Below are 18,714 nucleotides of genomic sequence, written 5' to 3' on the forward strand. Positions count from 1 at the left end.
CGATATGGAAAAGAATCTAAATATATACAAGCTGGCTGAAACCCCCACCAAGTGGGAGAAATGAAGGGTATGGTGCCCACAAGCACGCAGACCCCAGACCGGTCGGAACCAGAAGGTTGATGATGCCGACTCCCACTTACCTCACCATCAACCAATCAGAATGTCCATGAGCTGATGGCGCCCTCTTTGAACCATTACTATAAAACTCCTCACTAACCCCTCCAGGTCGGGACACGCAGTTTTGAGGGCATTAGCCCCCTGTGGCCCCCTTTGCCCGGCAAAGCAATAAGCTGTTCTTTTCTACTTCACCCAATAAACGAACAAATATGCAAGCTGTATTTATTACAAGATTTTGAAAAAAAATATTTTAAAACGCTTCACTAAAAACAAAGGAGCATGAATTCTGTTGGGTGGTGCCACTTTTAAGATTATGATAGCTGGCAAGAAAAGATAAGAATAAGAATAAGATGTGTGATGCTGGAAAAAACAGATTAACTTCCTCTCAGTCACCTCCTCTGTAATTGTTTCACAAAGATTATATAAGGGTGTGAAGGAGTTGAGAATAAGTTTGAGGATAAATCTGCAGGAAGTAACAACATTATTTGGGAAGAAAGTGCCTTCTTAAAGGAACACCTCTTTTCGTGTCATCCTTACCAAGTAAAAGTTATTTATAAATTCTCCAGCTGGGGAGAAATATGGAGTCTAGACTCAACAAAAGTGAGTCAAAAGTCAAATTTACTTTCACACAAAGGTCTCCCATCTTGATGGCTCTGGAGACACTGGAGGCTCATTAAATGAAAGCGGGCCTCCCCTATGGCTCCCTATGTACTTTTTTTTAAAACACATCTTCCCCTTCCTCTGTTCTCTCCCTTTCTAGTATCTCTGTAGACCTCTCCTCTTCTGCCAGACACCCGCAGGCCTTGCTTAATTCTGAAAAGTAATCAGAGCTTGCGTACTGGCCTGGTAAAACTGAATTAACTAAAACACGAAGCTCCACAACTCTGCTCCCATGCCAGTAAGGAGGATTTTCCTGGCTGGTGTCTGATCTTGAACTTGGCATAGTGAGAGGCAGCCTACAGGGAAAAAGAGCTCTCTAGCGGGCTGCCTCGAACACTTTTAGTTGCTTCTCTTAAATCAGCAGCAAGGCAAGAAGAGGAGAATACCTGGACCCTCCAAAAAGTTGTTAGAAAAAGAGACTGCCTCTTACACAAAGCCCAAACTTGGGTCAACATGATACAGTACATTGTTAACAATTTATATGTTCTCTGCCATTTCTTCCTATCAGCTTCCTAAATGCAGTCCTTGCATGATGGCTAAGGATTCTGACAGGAATACCTGAATGTTCTTGAAATACTGAATCTCCATGATTACCAAGCTGTTCGTACACATCTCTTAGATCCAAAACATACTATGCTCAAGTCTGCCATCCAGCAGGCCTCTGAAACCTTCCCTATTTCAGATGATACAGGTCTCTGAACTTTGAAACAACTCACTCTGACACTGAATTGGGTAATGTTGCGTTCAAAAAAATGTGTGAATGATCTGACTCAACATGCAAGGGCATGCAAGACTGAGGCTACGTCTTATGCCTGTTATTACCCGACTTCACTTTTAAGTGCCTAGCACAGTGCTAAGCACATAGTAGGTGCTCAATATTTATCTAGTTAAAAAAATAGATATTAAGGCTGTAGTTTATTATAGCCTCAGGGTGTGTGTGTATGTTATTATTAATGACTATAATATTTAGTTCTGAAAATGAAACTCATCAGTACAAGGCTACAGAAGTTAGTACACAAATATGTTTCATCCTCAAATTCATATAGGATATTCAAATACAAGATGTATAATTTTATGGTCCCATTGTGATTCTCTATATGTGTAACAAGAAGGTTAAAAGCATAATACAAGTGTGAAATAGTTGATGAATTTTTATTTTAAAATTGATTTTTCATTTAAACTATAGTTTTTGCTGCCAACGTTAAATATAAATGTATTTGTATATGTTTGGAAAATAAATGATTTGTGACATGTACTGGTCACTTGTGCTCCAATGGGGAAAGACCCCTTGGTCATCTAAACAAATATTCATAACATTCCTGGACTTTAATATCTAAAAAGTGCATTAAAAGCAAGTATTTATATAATGAACCATACATTTCTCACCATTAAATAATCAAGCCTAAAAAAATTGATCTTAAAAACACTTTTTAAAACCACATATAATATGCTAAAAGATTAACATGCGCTATTTAGCTGATATGCCCCACTCTGCTGCCATGATAAAGGAACCTTCTATTTTCATTTACTTCATGAGAAAAAAAAGAACTTTAAACACTACCCTAGGCCAAAATATTTGGCTTCTACAGCTTTGAAGAAATAGATCTATTTAGTTGGACTGCTGTGCATTTTTTTAAATGCTCACAAGAATAGGAAGCAGAAAAAAGCAGCTGTTTTATTCAGCTATTCGCAGTAGAGGATATTTGCAACCTGGTCATTAAAACACTTATTTCATAAGCCATTCCTAGAATATGGCAATAGCTGTCACATAAAATACTGCTTTTTAATTATATTCATAAGAATAGGCATTTCATCTGTTAAAAAAAAAAAAAGGGAGAAAAAAAAAAAAAGCCCCTCGCTCGGTACCCTTTATCCTTAAAACAGAATGGTAAAGAAAGTCTCAGACTTGATTTTTTCCACCATCACCCTCCAGAGCATGTCAGAAAATGCGACGAACTTCGAAGAGACTAGAATCACATTCAAACTTTCTTTGAAAGTAGCCATGATGAGCACTCACTCTTTTTCACAAATGCCAAATTAGGTTACTTCTTGAAGCATATTGTCCAGTAAGAGCCAAAGGACCTGGTATCCAATTGGAAGCTATTTTTTTTTTCTTAAAACTTTTCATAAAAATATATACACTCAAATTTAGAATGTTTCTCACTTCCATCATGGTGGTACAATTAAAAAAAAACATTTATTTCGTTATAAAAAGTATTTGGTTATAAAGAGTAACTGAATGGTAGAAAGCAATCTCATGGTCTTGATTTTCCTGTGCATATTTTCAGAATTGGGGCAGAACCCTGTGCCACACAAAGGATAATTCTTCCTCCTCAAGAGAAGGTCCTAAATTAACAATATATCTTTATGTGCATCTGCACAAACACACAAATATACAACAAAGTCCCCTGACTTTTCATTCTTCTACTACCGTAGTGATGTTTCCAAATATTTGGTGAAATCCAGAGGCAACTGAGTAGCAACTTCACTACAATGTCTTTTGATTAGTTGACTTAACTCTTCACTTAAAAATGAATCCCCTTGTAAAACTTTATCCTGAAAAAATATTAAAAGTATGAGTTAAAAGTTTGCTTATGCCATAAGCAAAAGCCAAGCCTGAGCAAAGTTAAAAGTGGCAACAGCTGACACCAAACTAACACATGAAACATAACGACAGGTGCTGGGTCAGGTCTTGGACATATCAGCCATATCCTACATTGAATGAAACAGTCTCCTGACTGACTCTATAGAATTCCAACCCCAGAAATCTATCCTACCATCAACTCCTAACACGAAACAAGCAAGTTGAAATCAGGTATTAAGAGACATATTAATTTAGTTATTTCATCCTTTAAAAAAAATAATGAAAAGTATCACATACCTTCCTTTTGGAATTTGAAGATTCAACAGGAGGATTGAATGTCATTGCTGCCATGCTATAAGCCTCAAAAAGTTCTGCAGCAGATCTATAATCACAAATATAAGAAAAGTAAAGACACCACCATATCTGTGTAACTTGAAAATATTTAGATTGTACCCAGAGAATTAGATTGTACCCAGAGAAAACAATTAGATTGTACTCATTATTCTAAACCTATATATAACATAATCCTGCTTTCGTTTTTGTTTCCTTTTTCTCATTAAAATCTTCTTTGTCCCAGTTTTATTTTCTTCCAGTTTTATTCAGATATAATTGACATACAGCACTGTGTAAGTTTAAAATGTACAGCGTGATCTGATTTGCATACATCATGAAATGAATTACCACAATAAGTTTAGTGAACCTCCATCATCTCATATAGATACAAAATCAGTGAAATAGAAAAAAAATTTTTCCTCCTGATGAGAACTCAAGATTTATTCACTTAACTTTCATACGTAACATACAATAGTGTTAATTATATTTATCATGTTGTACATTACATCCCTAGTAATTATTTATCCTATAATTGGAGGTTTGTACTTTCTGACTGCCTTCATCCAATTCCGCCTTCTGGTAGCCACAAATCTGATCTCTTTTTCTATGAGTTTGTTTGTTTTTGAAGTAAAATTGACCTACAACTCTGTTAGTTCCTGTTACACAACATAGTGATTTGATATTTCTATACATTTCAAAATGTTCACCACGATAAGTCTACTTACCACTTGTCATCATACAAAGATATTACATAATTATTGACCATATTCCCCACACTGTACATTTCATACCTGTGACATTTATTTTGCAACTGCAAGTTTGTACCTCTTAATCTCCCTCACCTATTTCTCTCCTCCTCCTAACCCCCTCCCGTCTGGCACCACCTGTTTGTTCTCTGTATTTATGACTCTGTTTCTGTTTTGTTTGTTCATTTGTTTTGTTTTTTAGAGTGAAATCATACAGTATTTGTCTTTCTCTGACTTATTTCACTTAGCATAATTCTCTCTAGGTCCATCCATGTTGTTGCAAATGGCAAGCTTTAATTCTTTTTTTCATGGCTGAGTAATATTCCATTGTGTGTATATATACCTCACCTTCTTTACCCATTCATCTATTGGTGGGCATTTAGGTTGCTTCCATATCTTGGCTACTGTGAATAATGCGGCAATGAACATAAGAATGCATATATCTTTTCTAATTATTGTTTTTGTTTTCTTTGGAAACCAACAAAACACACTTATATAAAATAAATCCTAAATCTCCATGTTATGACATCATTATCCAACTAAATCCACCTCAGAGAGGTCTGGTATACATTTAGAAATATAGGTCTGGACAAAAAGAAGGCTGAGCAAAAGCCCTCAAGCTCAATATGATCAAATCCCAACTCAACCAGTTATGTGAACGATACGCAACTAGGTGTAAGTTAGTCATGAGAGCATAAGGCATGGAGTCATCTTCCACGGATTTCAATCAGCTCAACCCTTCAGTTGTTTGCCTGGATTGAAAGCAAGGAAAGGCCAATCAGGACAGAATAAATGTCTATACCCATGCATGTAAATGAATCCTTAATGATTTGAGATTGGTTCACATTCTCCAAAGGAGATCGGCAAGGGATGCAATCAGGCTCACATCCCAAGCTCCACTCCCCAGGGGAAGCCCATCAAGAGTCTCCCTTCTCAAGCCTTTGGGATAAATCCATTCATCTTCCTCCAGAAAAGGAAACCTCTGGCATAAATGAGGCAAATGGTGAAGATCTCTGACAAAAACATACCAGAAAAGGATTGTGAAGAAGTGACAAAGAATCATTTTCTCCTTTTCCTTTTGAAAAACAAAGCTGGGGTACAGGTGGGAAGTATGAGGGATGAAAGAAGTAAATGGCCATTTTACTATTTAATAAGAGCAAAGGTTATCGCTATCCTACCCAGAAGGAAAAGGGTTTACAGGAAATTACAATTTATGTCTCATTTAGAGAGGGATACAGCTGACTACTGCCTTGTAAAAATATAGACCTGTTTCGTCAAACCTCTCAGTATTTCAAGAGAAGCTGGAAATGATTTTTAGGCGAATTCTTCCAATATTTAAAAGATACCAACCAATTAGATTCTTGTTCAAACTCTGAAGAAGCCAGAAAATCTTGCCTACAGGTCACTTGTCTGTGATCTCTGATTTAAAGAAACCAGTGGGCTTGCAAAGGAGGGGGAAAATCTGCAACAAAATATTAATTCTGAGTGATGGGAATATTATAAGGGTGTCATACCATTTTCTCTTCTTTTCTGTATAACTGAAGTATTTCCTAGTTGATTTTGTGGGGGGAAAAACGATAATTACTACTGTTTCAACTTCTCTGTACGAATTCTTTTCAGATCAAAAAGTTGTGGGAAAAGAAACTTCTTTTAGAAGGACGCTTTTCCCCATTTGGAAGCATGTAAGGTGAATGTTGGAAGTGCCAGTCCAAACCCTCACAGGTCGGGGGCACTGAACAGAGATGGCTATGAGGGCCAAGGAGAGAAACTGCTCCATTCTGGGTGGCAGTGTTCAAAGCACTTCTTTTCTCTCCCTCCTCACGTCTCCCTTTCTTGTCCTAGCAGAACCATTTGGAGGGGGAAAAAAAAAAGGTTCTGTGGCTGGACTCATGGACCTTCACATAAAGCAAATATGGCATCATCTTATTAAATGTTGAACCTAAGTAATGAGCACATGGGGATTCACTATTCTTTCTACTCACCTGTATGGGTGAAACTTTTTATGACCAAAAAAAAAAAAGGTTAAGTAATTACTCAAAACAAACTAACAAAATCACAGTCAGCAATGTTTTCTCTTTGGAATAATTCAGGAATATGAAGTGGACCAAGTCCAGATAACCAACCAGCACTTTACATTTTGAAATCTATTACTTTGTAAAACAGACTTCTCATAGTCAAAACAGCTATCAACTGAAATTTGCAGTTCTATAATAAGGCAATGCTAAATACTACCTTCGGCTCAACTCTGGTTTGAGTGCTTCTGAGCCTTCGGAAGGGGCTCCAGCGATGAGGTGAGCTGCAAATCTCTGCACTATGGGATGGTAATGTCGCTGAAGGGGAAACAGGACAACCATATTTTGCACGGGTCAATATTTTATAAGACACTAGCTACACTTTAATAAACATTAATTTTTTTAAAAAACCACATATGCATATGTAATTCATTAGAACCACATACCTACAGAAAAAAAACAGTATCTTTGCTCACAAGATTCCAACACAAATCTGTTTGATGACCAAGTTACCAGTGAAGTAGCTTAGTCTTGCTTTTACAGTATGAAAAGAAAAATCAAAAGGCAATTTCTCTTTCAGAGTGAAAGAAGTTAGTTTACAACAGGTTTCCTGAAACATATTTCCACTATAATGCTGCTGTCCGCACTGTAGGATCACAACGTAGGTGAAACCCTCTTGAAACTGGCGGGCCGCAGGCCTCTGGAAGTCCCCCTGAATAAGACCCAATACAAATGTGCCTGATAACACATCTTCTATTCTGAAGAGTGTCAGGGAATGACTTCAAGAAATCTCACCCCACAATACTGAAATCATTTTCTGCTTCCTTAGAAAACGCATTTCAACATCTTAATAGTAAGAGCAAAGTGAAATGTAGAGTATTTAGACAGGAATTCTAGGAAAGGCAGTCCCAGAACAAAATATGTTAAGTTCTCTGGCAATTATAACTACTTGGGGGTAAAACTGAAAAAGCCCTCACAAAAAGGGGCGGGGGGCTCTTACCCTCAGCGCATGCAATTCCCAAAGAGCAGTGTTCTGAGCGTTGCAGTACTCAGGTTCATCCAGCTCAGGAAGGAAAACTCCACTACCCTGAGATTCATTGTCAAGCAACAGATCTGTTTTGGGGAAAGTCTGCAAAAATGTCACATAAAAAGAAGGATTAGTTAAAGTAATATTATTAATTTTAAGAACGTTATTGGATTCTGTACTTTTACATAATTTGATTTTACAGTTACGGAAGAGCTATGAGCACATGCACTTTATACCTAGTCTTAATTTTTGCAATTTAAGTTTATTCCACAAGAGAACAAAAGAATATTAGCTTGCTTTGAAAAGAATTAATTTTATCTTGCAAAAGAAAACAGATATTCTTTCACTCAGCAACCCCACTTTTAGGAATCTTTCCTATAGGAATAATTACATTAGATACACTTATAAGAATATTCACTATAGCATCATTTATAATAGCAAAAAAGGAAACAACTTACATCCATCAAAAGAAAAATGCAAAGTGTAAAAGCCAGACTGCCTAAATTTAAATCCCATCTCTGCCACTTACTAGCAGCGTCACTTTAGGCAAGTTTCTTAGTCTCTCTGGACCTCAGTTTTCCCCATCTATAAAATGGGAACAGTAATAGTAGCTACTTCACAGAGTTGTTATGAAAATTAAGTGAGTTAATTTTTGTAAAGCATTGTAACAGTGGAATTCACATAGTAAGAACTATGTAAGTATTTGTTAAACCAATAGTCATTAAAGAGACCAAGTAGCTGTATCTGTACTGACACAAAATGTGTTCATCACCATTAAGTGTTAAAAAAGAGTTGTAGAACAATATTGTATATCATAATCCCCTCTCCATTAAAAAAGAAAAAAGTTTTGTTGTTTGTGTGTGTTTAGTGTACACATTTATAAATGAATTTTTTTAAGTCTTCTGGAAGGATACCCACCAAATCGTAAAAATGGAGAGTGTCAGTAGGGGTGGCATGCTTTCCTTTTGTAATTTCATGTACTTCTTTTATCACCTTATCTTGTTACAAGTGTGAATTATTTTTATAATTAAAAAAATAATGTAAATGCGGGAAAAAAAAATGCATCAAACAAAACACCATTGTTGCACTGTAAGAACTTAGCTCTATTCGTTTGCATCACTACTTACATGCATTAATATTCTGTTAGTTGCTAAAATGCCAATGCTTGAATTTGGAAGCACATGAAGAGCAAGGGTACAAAGGCGCTTGATGAAGGCAAGGGCCCGCTGCTGAGAAACTTGCTTTCTGCGCTTAGTCAGCATGACGTCAAGGCACTGGAGGACGATCTCAACACCTTCATTCGTAGCACCTAAAACAGCAGATATACCCTTTGGGGCTGTTCTCATTACTTTTTCATCATGCAACTTCACTGAACTTTGGAAAAATCCAAGAGGAGCCTATCGCACCTGTCCCACATCACTTCCCTAACCGATGAAGCAGTGCCAGACTGCTCACACGGCGATGTGAGCTGCACTGCATCTCCAGTCAATTCCAAAAGTTCTCTCACTCCAAGTCTCACTTAAGGTTAAATACAGATGTGTGGCACTGGCAGGCCAGCATTTTATATACCTGCTCCTATTTCTCAATTTTCACTGACTATAATTCCAGTCACAAAATATTCTTAGAAGATAAAGATTTATTAAAGACATTATCTAAACATACATACCTGCATGTAACTTGAACAGTGTTTTGTAAAGATGTGTATAGAATTTCATTGGATCAATATTCAGAACATCACCTTTGAAATGAGAACAAAAATTAGGTATGTTAAAGCCTCCAAAGGCAAAGTAAACGAAACTTGATCAAGAAAATATCTTACCTTGCCCAGAAAGAACATGAAAAGCAGTCTGGACACAGTGAAGACTTTCTTGATAGCTTAGGTCCTTAAAATGAAGAGGAAAAAAAAAAAGGATATTAAGAATAATTACAATTTATATCTTAAAAAGTAATTCATTAGTAGAGTTACTTACACCAGACTCAATGAGAGAATGTAGAACTACTAATAAATCATCAAAAAACTCCACATTTATAAGGTGAGCAAACCTAGAATCAAACAAAACTTAGTTAAAAGGTAACCTAAAAACAGATACAAAGCAGTTAAAAATTAAACCTGACTTTAAAACCATATTTTTAATATTACTTATTTCAAAATGTTAGCTATGATGGAGATGATGGTGATTATCGATACTTTTCATTAATTCAGACTGGCCTCTTGGACAATTCATCCACGACTGGACACTATACTCGGCAGGAATATATGAAGCACTAAACAAACTAAATATATTTCAAAAATACTCCTAACCAGAGAAAGAAGTTGCTAAGAGCAAACAAGTTCTCTGAATCAAGTTGACCAGGTGTCCAACAATGTTCTAAGTCACAAAGGAGTCAGCAGTTACAGCTTCTAGGAAAATGGGGCAGGAAGAAGGAAAAGAGGAAAGATTTTGCTATTAATAAGAAAATGGACCCTATGAAAGCTTTAAAAAGGAAAGAAAAAATGTTGGAGCTAGTGTCTAGTTCAGGCTCAGCAATTAATTACCTATATAATCCTAGGTAAGAGCTGACTGTCCTGGCCTTCTATTTCTAAAAATAACTGAGATCACTCAATAGAGTTAAAGAGAAAGAATCATGTGAGCTACTAAATGTCAGAGGACTCTGTACACTATAAAATATCAGGCACCGAAGTAGTTAAAGTCAGGATATCTCTTCAATATTAGTGCAAGAGCCTTTGACACTGTAAATCTTAGAAGAAGGAAGGACCTCAGAGGTCATATGTTCCCTGTGTATTGGTACAACCTTTTTGGGAAGTAATATGGCAATATTTATCAAAATTTAAAATGATCATACTCTTTGACCTAGCAATATGTGCACACAAGTACATTGAAGATATTTCCAGTGTAGCACTGGGGACTGACCAAATAAAGTATTAAATATCCATGACACGGAGTATTATGAACTTAAAAAAAAAACTGGGTCTATATGTGCTAACATGGAAGGATACCCAGAATAACTGTTTATCCAAAAAAAAAAAGGAAGTTACAGAACAGTATACATTTTTTTTTTAAATTTATTTTTGTTTTTATTTATTTACTTATTTATTTTTGGCTGCATTGGGTCTTCATTGCTGGGTGCGGGCTCTGTCTAGTTGTGGTGAGCGGGGGCTACTCCTCGTTGTGGTGCATGGGCTTCTCACAGCGGTGTCTTCTCTTGCTGCGGAGCACAGGCTCTAGGCGCGCATGCTTCAGTAGTTGCAGCTTGCAGGCTCAGTAGTTGTGGCTCGCAGGCTCTAGAGCACAGGCTCAGTAGTTGTGGTGGACAGGCTTAGTTGCTCCGTGGCATGTGGGATCTTCTCGGACCAGGGATCAAACCCGTGTTCCCTGTGTTGGCAGGCGGATACTTAACCACAGCGTCACCAGGGAAGTCCCCAGAACAGTATACATTTGTGTGAAAGATTCAATTTGTATGAAAGAAGGCAGGTGGGCAGATTTACATACTGATATAGGAAGGAAGGGAACTTGTGATCTTTTAATTCTTAATTGCATTATTTGAATTTTTTAAATGAGCATGTATTATTAAAAATTTGTTTAAATAAAGAAATTGGTCATTGGGACTTCCCTGGTGGCGCAGTGGTTGAGAATCCACCTGCCAATGCAGGGGACACGGGTTTGATCCCTGGTCTGGGAAGATCCCACATGCCGAGAAGCAACTAAGCCCATGCGCCACAAGTACTGAGCCTGCGCTCTAGAGCATGTAAGCCACAACTACTGAGCCCACGCGCCACAACTACTGAAGCCCACGCGCCTAGAGCCCATGCTCCGCAACAAGAGAAGCCACCACAGTGAGAAGCCCGTGCACAGCAACAAAGAGTAGCCCCCACTCGCCACAACTATAGAAAGCTCACACGCAGCAACAAAGGCCCAACAGACAAAAACAAACAAAAAAAGAAATTGGTCATTGAAAAAACAAACAACAGGTCCTACCTAAGGTAAGAATAATCCCTTCTCTTTGAACCTCTGACCAACCTCTCTTTCAATGACAAGGACCACACTATCTTATAAGGCAAAGCATCTCATCACCAAATAGCTGCAGTCATTAGAAAGTAATTTTTTCCATATTGAACCGAATTTGCCTTTTCTCTATCTTCCAGACATTAGTCCTATTTCTAAAGCTGTGCTGTCCAACGTAACCACTGGCCATTAGGGATTTGAAATGTGGCTAGTCCAAACTGAGATGATGTGCTATAATGTAAAATATATACCACTTTTCAAAGATACATTATGAAAAAAGGCATGCCAAATATCTCACTAATGTTTTATCTCATTAATGTTTTGACATTAATGTATGTCAAAATAATATTTTAGATAAAATGAGTTCAACAAAATATATTTAAGTTAATTTCATCTGTTTCTTTTTCCTTTTCAATGTGGTTAACAGAAAATTTTAAATTTCTTATGTAGTTCACACTATGTTTCTATTGGATAGCACTGTTCTACAGGACAATACCTCAAATAATTGTAGAAAACTATCCTGACAACCATTATTCTGGCTCACATGCCCCAGTAGGTTCATTAGTGTTGACAGAATACAAAAAGACCTATCTTAAGAGGACCAGATTATGCAAGACTAAAAACTGACTACAGAACAGAAGGAAACCAGAACTGAGGGATGAACCCTAGGGACAGCGAGAACTAAGTAATAAGTAGGAGGAAAGAGTTAGTGAAGGAGATTTTTAAAATAAAAGGTTTGAGATGAGAAAACCAAAAAAGTGCAGTGTTATGAACAGTTTCAAGGAAAAGCTGGTGACAAATAAAAAAGGAATGAGAACTAAGAAGGACACCGGGTCATCATTAGTGTACCCTGTTTAACATTCATGGTTACCTCGGTCTTATTTATTTAGAAAGAATCTAAAAGGCTTCAACCTACACCGCCCTTACTTGGCAAGACCTTCCAGAACTGCTGGCAGGAGAGGTGACCTCTGGGCCTTCTTCAATATTCTGAAGTAGGTCACAAACACGATATTCAGAGTCTCCGTGTGCTGCAGAACAGACAAAATGACTACAGTATAACCTAGTATACTTTCTCCCGAGTTACCACAACTACAGCTTTCAAAACTCAACCTTTTCTGTGCTTTCCCATCACTCCCCACTATTCAATCCTAAGAGCTTCAACAAAGCAGAATGAAGATACACATCCTGTGATTTCCTAAAACTAGCATCATCGATCACATTATCATTTCTTACACATCATGTATCTAAGCCTCATGAAATAAACCAAAGTCATACAACCACAAGTTGAAGCAATAAATCTCTAGTGGAAATCATTTAACAAAACATTTTAAAAGCATGAGAAAACGTGAAACTGCCTACCAGTTTAAGTTTTTTCTCAGAACTCTCCGAAGCTTCTGCCTCCCGAAGCTCTCTCTCTAGTTTCTCTTCTGCTTTCTTCCACTGAAAATAGATTAAAAAAAAAAAAAGAGTATACCACTGAATGAAAAAGCTAGCTTCAGAGAGGCATTATGTCAATATTATGAAACACACACAATAATACCACAGACCGTCTACAGATACAAATATAAGCAAAAATTTTAAAAATGGATAAGAAGCACCCATAAACCAAATTTATGACAGTGGCTGCCTCCTAGGAGGAAGGGAGAAGAATGGGACTGGAGAAGGGACAAAGGGACTCCAACTCTATCACCAATGGTTTCTTTCTTTTCAAGAAAGAAACTGAAGTATATTAATATTTGCTCAATCAAAATGGTAAATACATGGGATATATTATACTACTCTGTGTAGTTTTCTGTAATTTAAATTAAATTTTTTCAAAAAAAAAAAAAAAAAGAAAGGAAGGAAGGACACGCTGAGCCCAGAAATAATTCTTATTGTTAAATCATCTATAATGTGGAAACCAGTCATCAACAATGCTTCCCAAACTCATTTACATACAATGCATAAAACCAGATACTATACAGAAATTCAACAGAAAACCAAATTTCTTCCACTCCCTTATGCTGTTAGAGCAGCAAACAATGGTTGCTAAGCTGCCTGAGACACTGGGGACTGACTGAGGAATGGCGTTTCCTTCCCTCACATGAAGTTGTTAAAGAGCTGCTTATTGGGTCTTTGTTTCCCCACTGTAGCCACATACATGCTGTTCCTAACAGGCACATCCAACTTATATTAAGATAGTATGGTATAAATAATTTAAATATTTACCTTCATTTGTTAACAATCATTAAGTCTATTTTGATATTCCTGTCTTGTTTTCAAAAGTTATTAGACACATTCAAAGATGGATATCCCTGGAAATTATTTTTTCCTTTGTTTTTATAACCCATTTGATAACCCTAATAAACTGTTTAGAAATGTTTTGAGAAGTGATCATAATAATGGTGGTGGTGGTAACTAATGTGTATAAAGTGTGCCCAGCGCTGCACACTCTAAGTGCTTTTCCTATGTCATTATATTTAAACTGCACAATCACCTTGCAAAGTAGGTGCTATTATTAGCTCCATTTCTCAGAATATTAAAAAAATGTTTCCAAAGTCTCATAGTAAATAAACAAAAGCCTGGAATTTCAACCTAGTTTTCAAATACAAACCAACAGAGAAAGGAGATTCGACTAAAACCTACTTTGTTGCCAACTTCACATGAATGCATCCTTTCTGTTAAGGAAGGAATCTGTGTTATCACGATGAATCTAAGAGGATCTCAAAAGCCAGCATGGGGACTTCCCTGGTGGTCCAGTGGTTAAGACTCCATGCTTCCAACACAAGGGGCGCGGGTTAGATCCCTGGTTGGGGAACTTAGATCCCACATGCCGAGTGGTGCGGTGTGGCCAAAAGAAAAAGCCAGCAGGGCAAGAAAACCTTTTCATCTACTGCTCTCTTTGCTAATGAACTGTCTGTTTAAGTTGATTTAACAAAACATTTCTTTGCAATAACTGGGGAAAATAAAATTCTCTAAATATCCGATTTTAAAATATTTATATTTATGACTTAACTATGATTTTTACCTGTGCCTATGATTTTAATCAAAAATCAATTAAAACAAAAAAGGAAATCAATCAAACCTTTCTCTGCATTCTTGATAGAGTTTTTCTCTTTTCCTTGAAAGTCATGAACTTTTTTTGTTTATTAATATCCTCTGTATCTTTTTTCACTTCTACTTCTTTGATCCTTAGGCACAAGAATGTTTTTAACATCTATTATTGAAGAAAACACAAATACACAGCTTTATATTGCCCTCAAATACTTTAAACAGAATAAGCATTCAACAGTGGTATTCCTTCCTTCATGCCAAAAAAACCCAAAAAAACAAAAAACTTTGAAACATCTCTTATCACATTTTACACAAAGTTCTATTATCTTTTTGTTAAACGTATTCGGTAATTTTTGTCTATGAAAGGACACTAGTATTTGGCTAAATACACATAACATTACTTTGCAGTGGAATAAGAACAAGGAAGAGAGAACACTACCTGGCACTGGTAGATAGGATTACAAAGAGTAGACAGGTCAGAAAAAGGTTTGGACCAGTACGGGAGAAGAGGATATTTATTAGACATTTCTAAACCAGCTTTAAATTCCCAAACCAGATTCAGTTTTGCAGTTAACAGTTCTAATCTTTTTTTCCCAACAAAAAAAATAACATGAAGACTAGTGTTATTAAGACCACTTATTTTTCTTCAGGCCAATGAGTCTCCAACTTTAGCAAACATCACAATCACCTGGAGGGCTTGTTAAAGCACAAAAAGCTAGACCCCATCCCCAGAGCTTCTGATTCAGCAGGTCTGCAGAGGGGCCCCAGAATTTGTGTTTCTTATCACCAGCTGATGATGGTCCAGGGACCACATGTACTATTGCCTTAAGCCATTCAAAAAAGTTCAGAAACTAATTTAGAAACTGATGTATTGTGTGCTACAGCAACCATCCAAACACAAAGACAAAAGGGGTTTAAAATCCTACGTTTTCTGGGGAAGAAACCACTCTACTGACCTGCAGTCACAGCATTATTCTTGGAGGAAAAAAGAACTACAGGTTTGTATTCTTTTGAGGTTCCAATATGTACATTTGGAAGAAAACTGAGAACTTCATTTAAAGCATGTAATGAAAACAAGGAAGAACTAAAAGCATAAACAATGAACCTGAAGTCACTCTAGGTCTCAGAAAGATTTGAGTATTCTGTAGGTATTCTATGTGCTCATAAAATATCACCCACAAATGAAAAATAACTCCAAGTCAAAGAATGCGGCACATGGTCAACTAATCTTTGGTAAGGGAACCAAGAATACACAATAGGGAAAGAACAGTCTCTTCAATAAATGGTGTTAGGAAAATTGGATATCCACATACAGAAGAATGAAACTGGACCCTTATCTTACCAGTCATAAACATTAATTCAAAATGGATTAAAGACTTAAATGTAAGACCTGAAACCATAAAACTCCTAGAAGAGAAAACATAGAGGCAAAGCTCCTTGACATTGGTCTGAGCATTAATTTTCTAGATATGACACCAAAAGCACAGACAACAAAAGCAAAAACAAACAAGTGAGACTACATTAAACTAAAAACCTCCCACACGCAAAGGAAACCAGCGACAAGATGCAAAGGCAACCTATGGAATGGCAGAAAATATCTGCAAATCATGTATCTGATAAGGGGTAATATCCAAAATACTGAGGAACTCAAAACAACTCACAGCAAAAAACAAATAACCTGACTTGAAAAAGAACAAAGGACCTAAAAACACATTTTTTCCAAAGAAGACAAACAACAAATGACCAACAGGTAAATGAAAAGATGCTCAACAGCACTAATCATCATGGACATGCAAATCATAACCACAGTGAAATACCACCTCACACCTATTAGAATGGCTATTATGAAAAAGACAAGAAATAACAAGTGTTAATGAGGTTGTGAAGAAAAGGGAACCCTTGTACACTGTTGGTGGGAATGTAAATTGACACAGCCGTTATGGAACAGTATGGAGGCTCCTCAAAAAATTAAAAATACAATTATCATATGATCCAGCAATCCCCCTTCTGGGTATATATCCAAAGAAAATTAAATCAGTATCTCAAAGAGATATCTGCACACCCATGTTCACTGCAGCACTGTTCACAAAAGCCAAGATATGGAACCAATCTACGTGCCTGCCGGAATAAAGCAATTATTCCGGGACATACATACAATGGAATGTTATTCAGCCTTAAAAAGAGGGTCCTGTCATCTTTGATAACATGGATGAATGTGCAGGACATCATGCTAAGTGAAATGAGCCAGACACAGAAAGATCAATACTGTATGATCTCAGAAAGTCGCACCCACAGAACCAGAGAGTAGAATGGTGCTTGCCAGGGGATGGAGGAAATGAGGAAATCCTGGTCAAAGGATACAAGCTTTCAGTTATAAGGTGAATAAGTTCTGGGTAATAATACTGTATCATAGACCTGAAATTTGCTAAGAGAGTAGATCTTAAGTATTCTCACCACAAAAAAAAGGTAACTATGAGAGGTGATGGATGTGTCAATTAACTTGATTGCAGTAATCATTTCACAGTATATACATATATTAAATCACCACATTGTACCCCTTAAAAAAAATCACATTACTGTACAAAGTATATAGACACCAAGCAAACAAACAAATACCAAGAAAGTAAAGAAAGCAGCTTATATTCTAGCATCATTAAAATGAAAGTGTTTCCCTATGGCCAATTTCATGTTCAAGTCTTATTCCCTGATTACTCTAAAATTCTGAGTAATACTTAAGCCCAATATTTGTAATTTTAGCAGTTCAACTAAAGTTATCAGCTACAAGGGATGAAAAGAATTTGACGGCAAAGGAAGAAGACTTCAAAATTAGGAAATAAAACAGTAAAAAAAAAATCAGCTTAACAATCAAAACTATATGACTAAAACTTAATGAAAATATCTAAGACCCAAATGAAGAAAACTATAAAACTTCACTTAAGCACATAAAAGAAAATGGCAAGATACTTGATATTCTTGAATATAAAAAAAATCAATTCTGTAAAATAAGTAATTAAAATGTAAAACTTCTATAAAGCAAAAAGACAACGGCACAAAATTAAAGGACAGAGCATCAAATAAATATTTGCAACTTATATTTGCAACAGAGACTTAATATCCTTACTATGTAACTTAAGCTCAACAAACACACAGAGCTTTTGTTTCTTTTGTTCACTACTTTATCTCCAGGACCTAGAACAGTGCCTAGTACATGGCTCATATTTATTCAAATATAGGCACATTTTAAAAATTATTACATGTCTTTAAGAAAGTCAAATACCTGAGGAGAAAAACTGGCAAACAATACAAACAGGCAAAAAATTCAAATGACTAATAAATGTATGAAACGAAGTAAAACCTCACTAATATAAATGTGTAAACAAAATAATATACATTAATTTATGTAATTTTTTACCTACCAGACTAACAAAGATTAAAGAGTAAAAATATTCAACACTGGGTAGGTTGTGGGGAAACGACACTCCTATCACTAACAGGAACACAAGTGATCAAATGTTTTTGGAGGACAATTTGGCATGAGCTCTCAAATATTTAAATGTGTATACTGTTGGATCCAGTATCCACAGTTTAGAAATTTAACTCACAGAATACTCACACAAGTGTGAAAAAATAACGTGGCCAAAACATTCTTTTCTATGCTGACTGTAACAGCAAAAATCTAGAAACAACTCAGCCATCCATCAAGTAGGGACTATATATTATTCACATAATGGAATACTACAGCAGACGTTAAAAAGAATGGGATAGCCCTATACATTAGTCCACAATACATTAAGTGAAAACAGCTCCAGAATAGTTTCCAAAGTATAAACCCATTTTTTAATTTTAAAATACAAAGTATGTCTCTATCTGCATAGAAAAACATCTAGAAGGATACAAGCCAAACTGTTATGAGCAGTTACTTCTGAGGAGCACTTTCACTTTATACTTTACACATCTATAAAAAATAAATTCCTCATAACAACTGAAAATTAACTTCGTAATTTCAAAACAAACACAAAGTGAGAAAAAAAAGGCTTACCTCTGGCCTAACTTCATAATTTCTGCCTTTCACAAAACCAGAAATCACTTTAATTACACCCAGTGATGCTTGGCCTAATTTATCTTGTTTAAAGAGTTTCTTTACTGCTTCACAACACATTTCAGATATCTGAAAAATAAAATGTTACACTAAACCAGT

At 36.3% G+C, this 18,714-nt stretch overlaps 1 protein-coding gene across 2 annotated transcripts in view; it reads right to left on the minus strand.

Moving 5' to 3' along the window:
* Positions 1-18,714, minus strand: part of NOC3L (NOC3 like DNA replication regulator) — a 41,100-nt gene that overhangs the window by 7,417 nt on the left and 14,969 nt on the right. Inside the window, exons 10-21 of one of the 2 annotated variants that reach the window (XM_082406519.1) lie at positions 18,556-18,684; positions 14,548-14,679; positions 12,843-12,923; positions 12,411-12,511; positions 9,450-9,522; positions 9,299-9,362; positions 9,146-9,217; positions 8,607-8,788; positions 7,453-7,581; positions 6,673-6,770; positions 3,659-3,743; positions 2,947-3,333 (exon numbers count right to left, since the gene is read on the minus strand). In XM_082406519.1, the coding sequence (XP_082262645.1) occupies positions 3,205-3,333; positions 3,659-3,743; positions 6,673-6,770; positions 7,453-7,581; positions 8,607-8,788; positions 9,146-9,217; positions 9,299-9,362; positions 9,450-9,522; positions 12,411-12,511; positions 12,843-12,923; positions 14,548-14,679; positions 18,556-18,684 (1,275 nt within the window). In that variant the 3' untranslated portion in view covers positions 2,947-3,204. Of the gene's footprint in view, positions 1-2,946; positions 3,334-3,658; positions 3,744-6,672; positions 6,771-7,452; positions 7,582-8,606; positions 8,789-9,145; positions 9,218-9,298; positions 9,363-9,449; positions 9,523-12,410; positions 12,512-12,842; positions 12,924-14,547; positions 14,680-18,555; positions 18,685-18,714 lie in introns of those variants that run through there. The other variant, XM_082406520.1, reaches the window with a different exon arrangement.

The sequence above is a fragment of the Balaenoptera borealis genome (genome assembly GCF_965194805.1).
Source record: "Balaenoptera borealis genome assembly, chromosome: 10".
Taxonomy (NCBI): domain Eukaryota; kingdom Metazoa; phylum Chordata; class Mammalia; order Artiodactyla; family Balaenopteridae; genus Balaenoptera; species Balaenoptera borealis.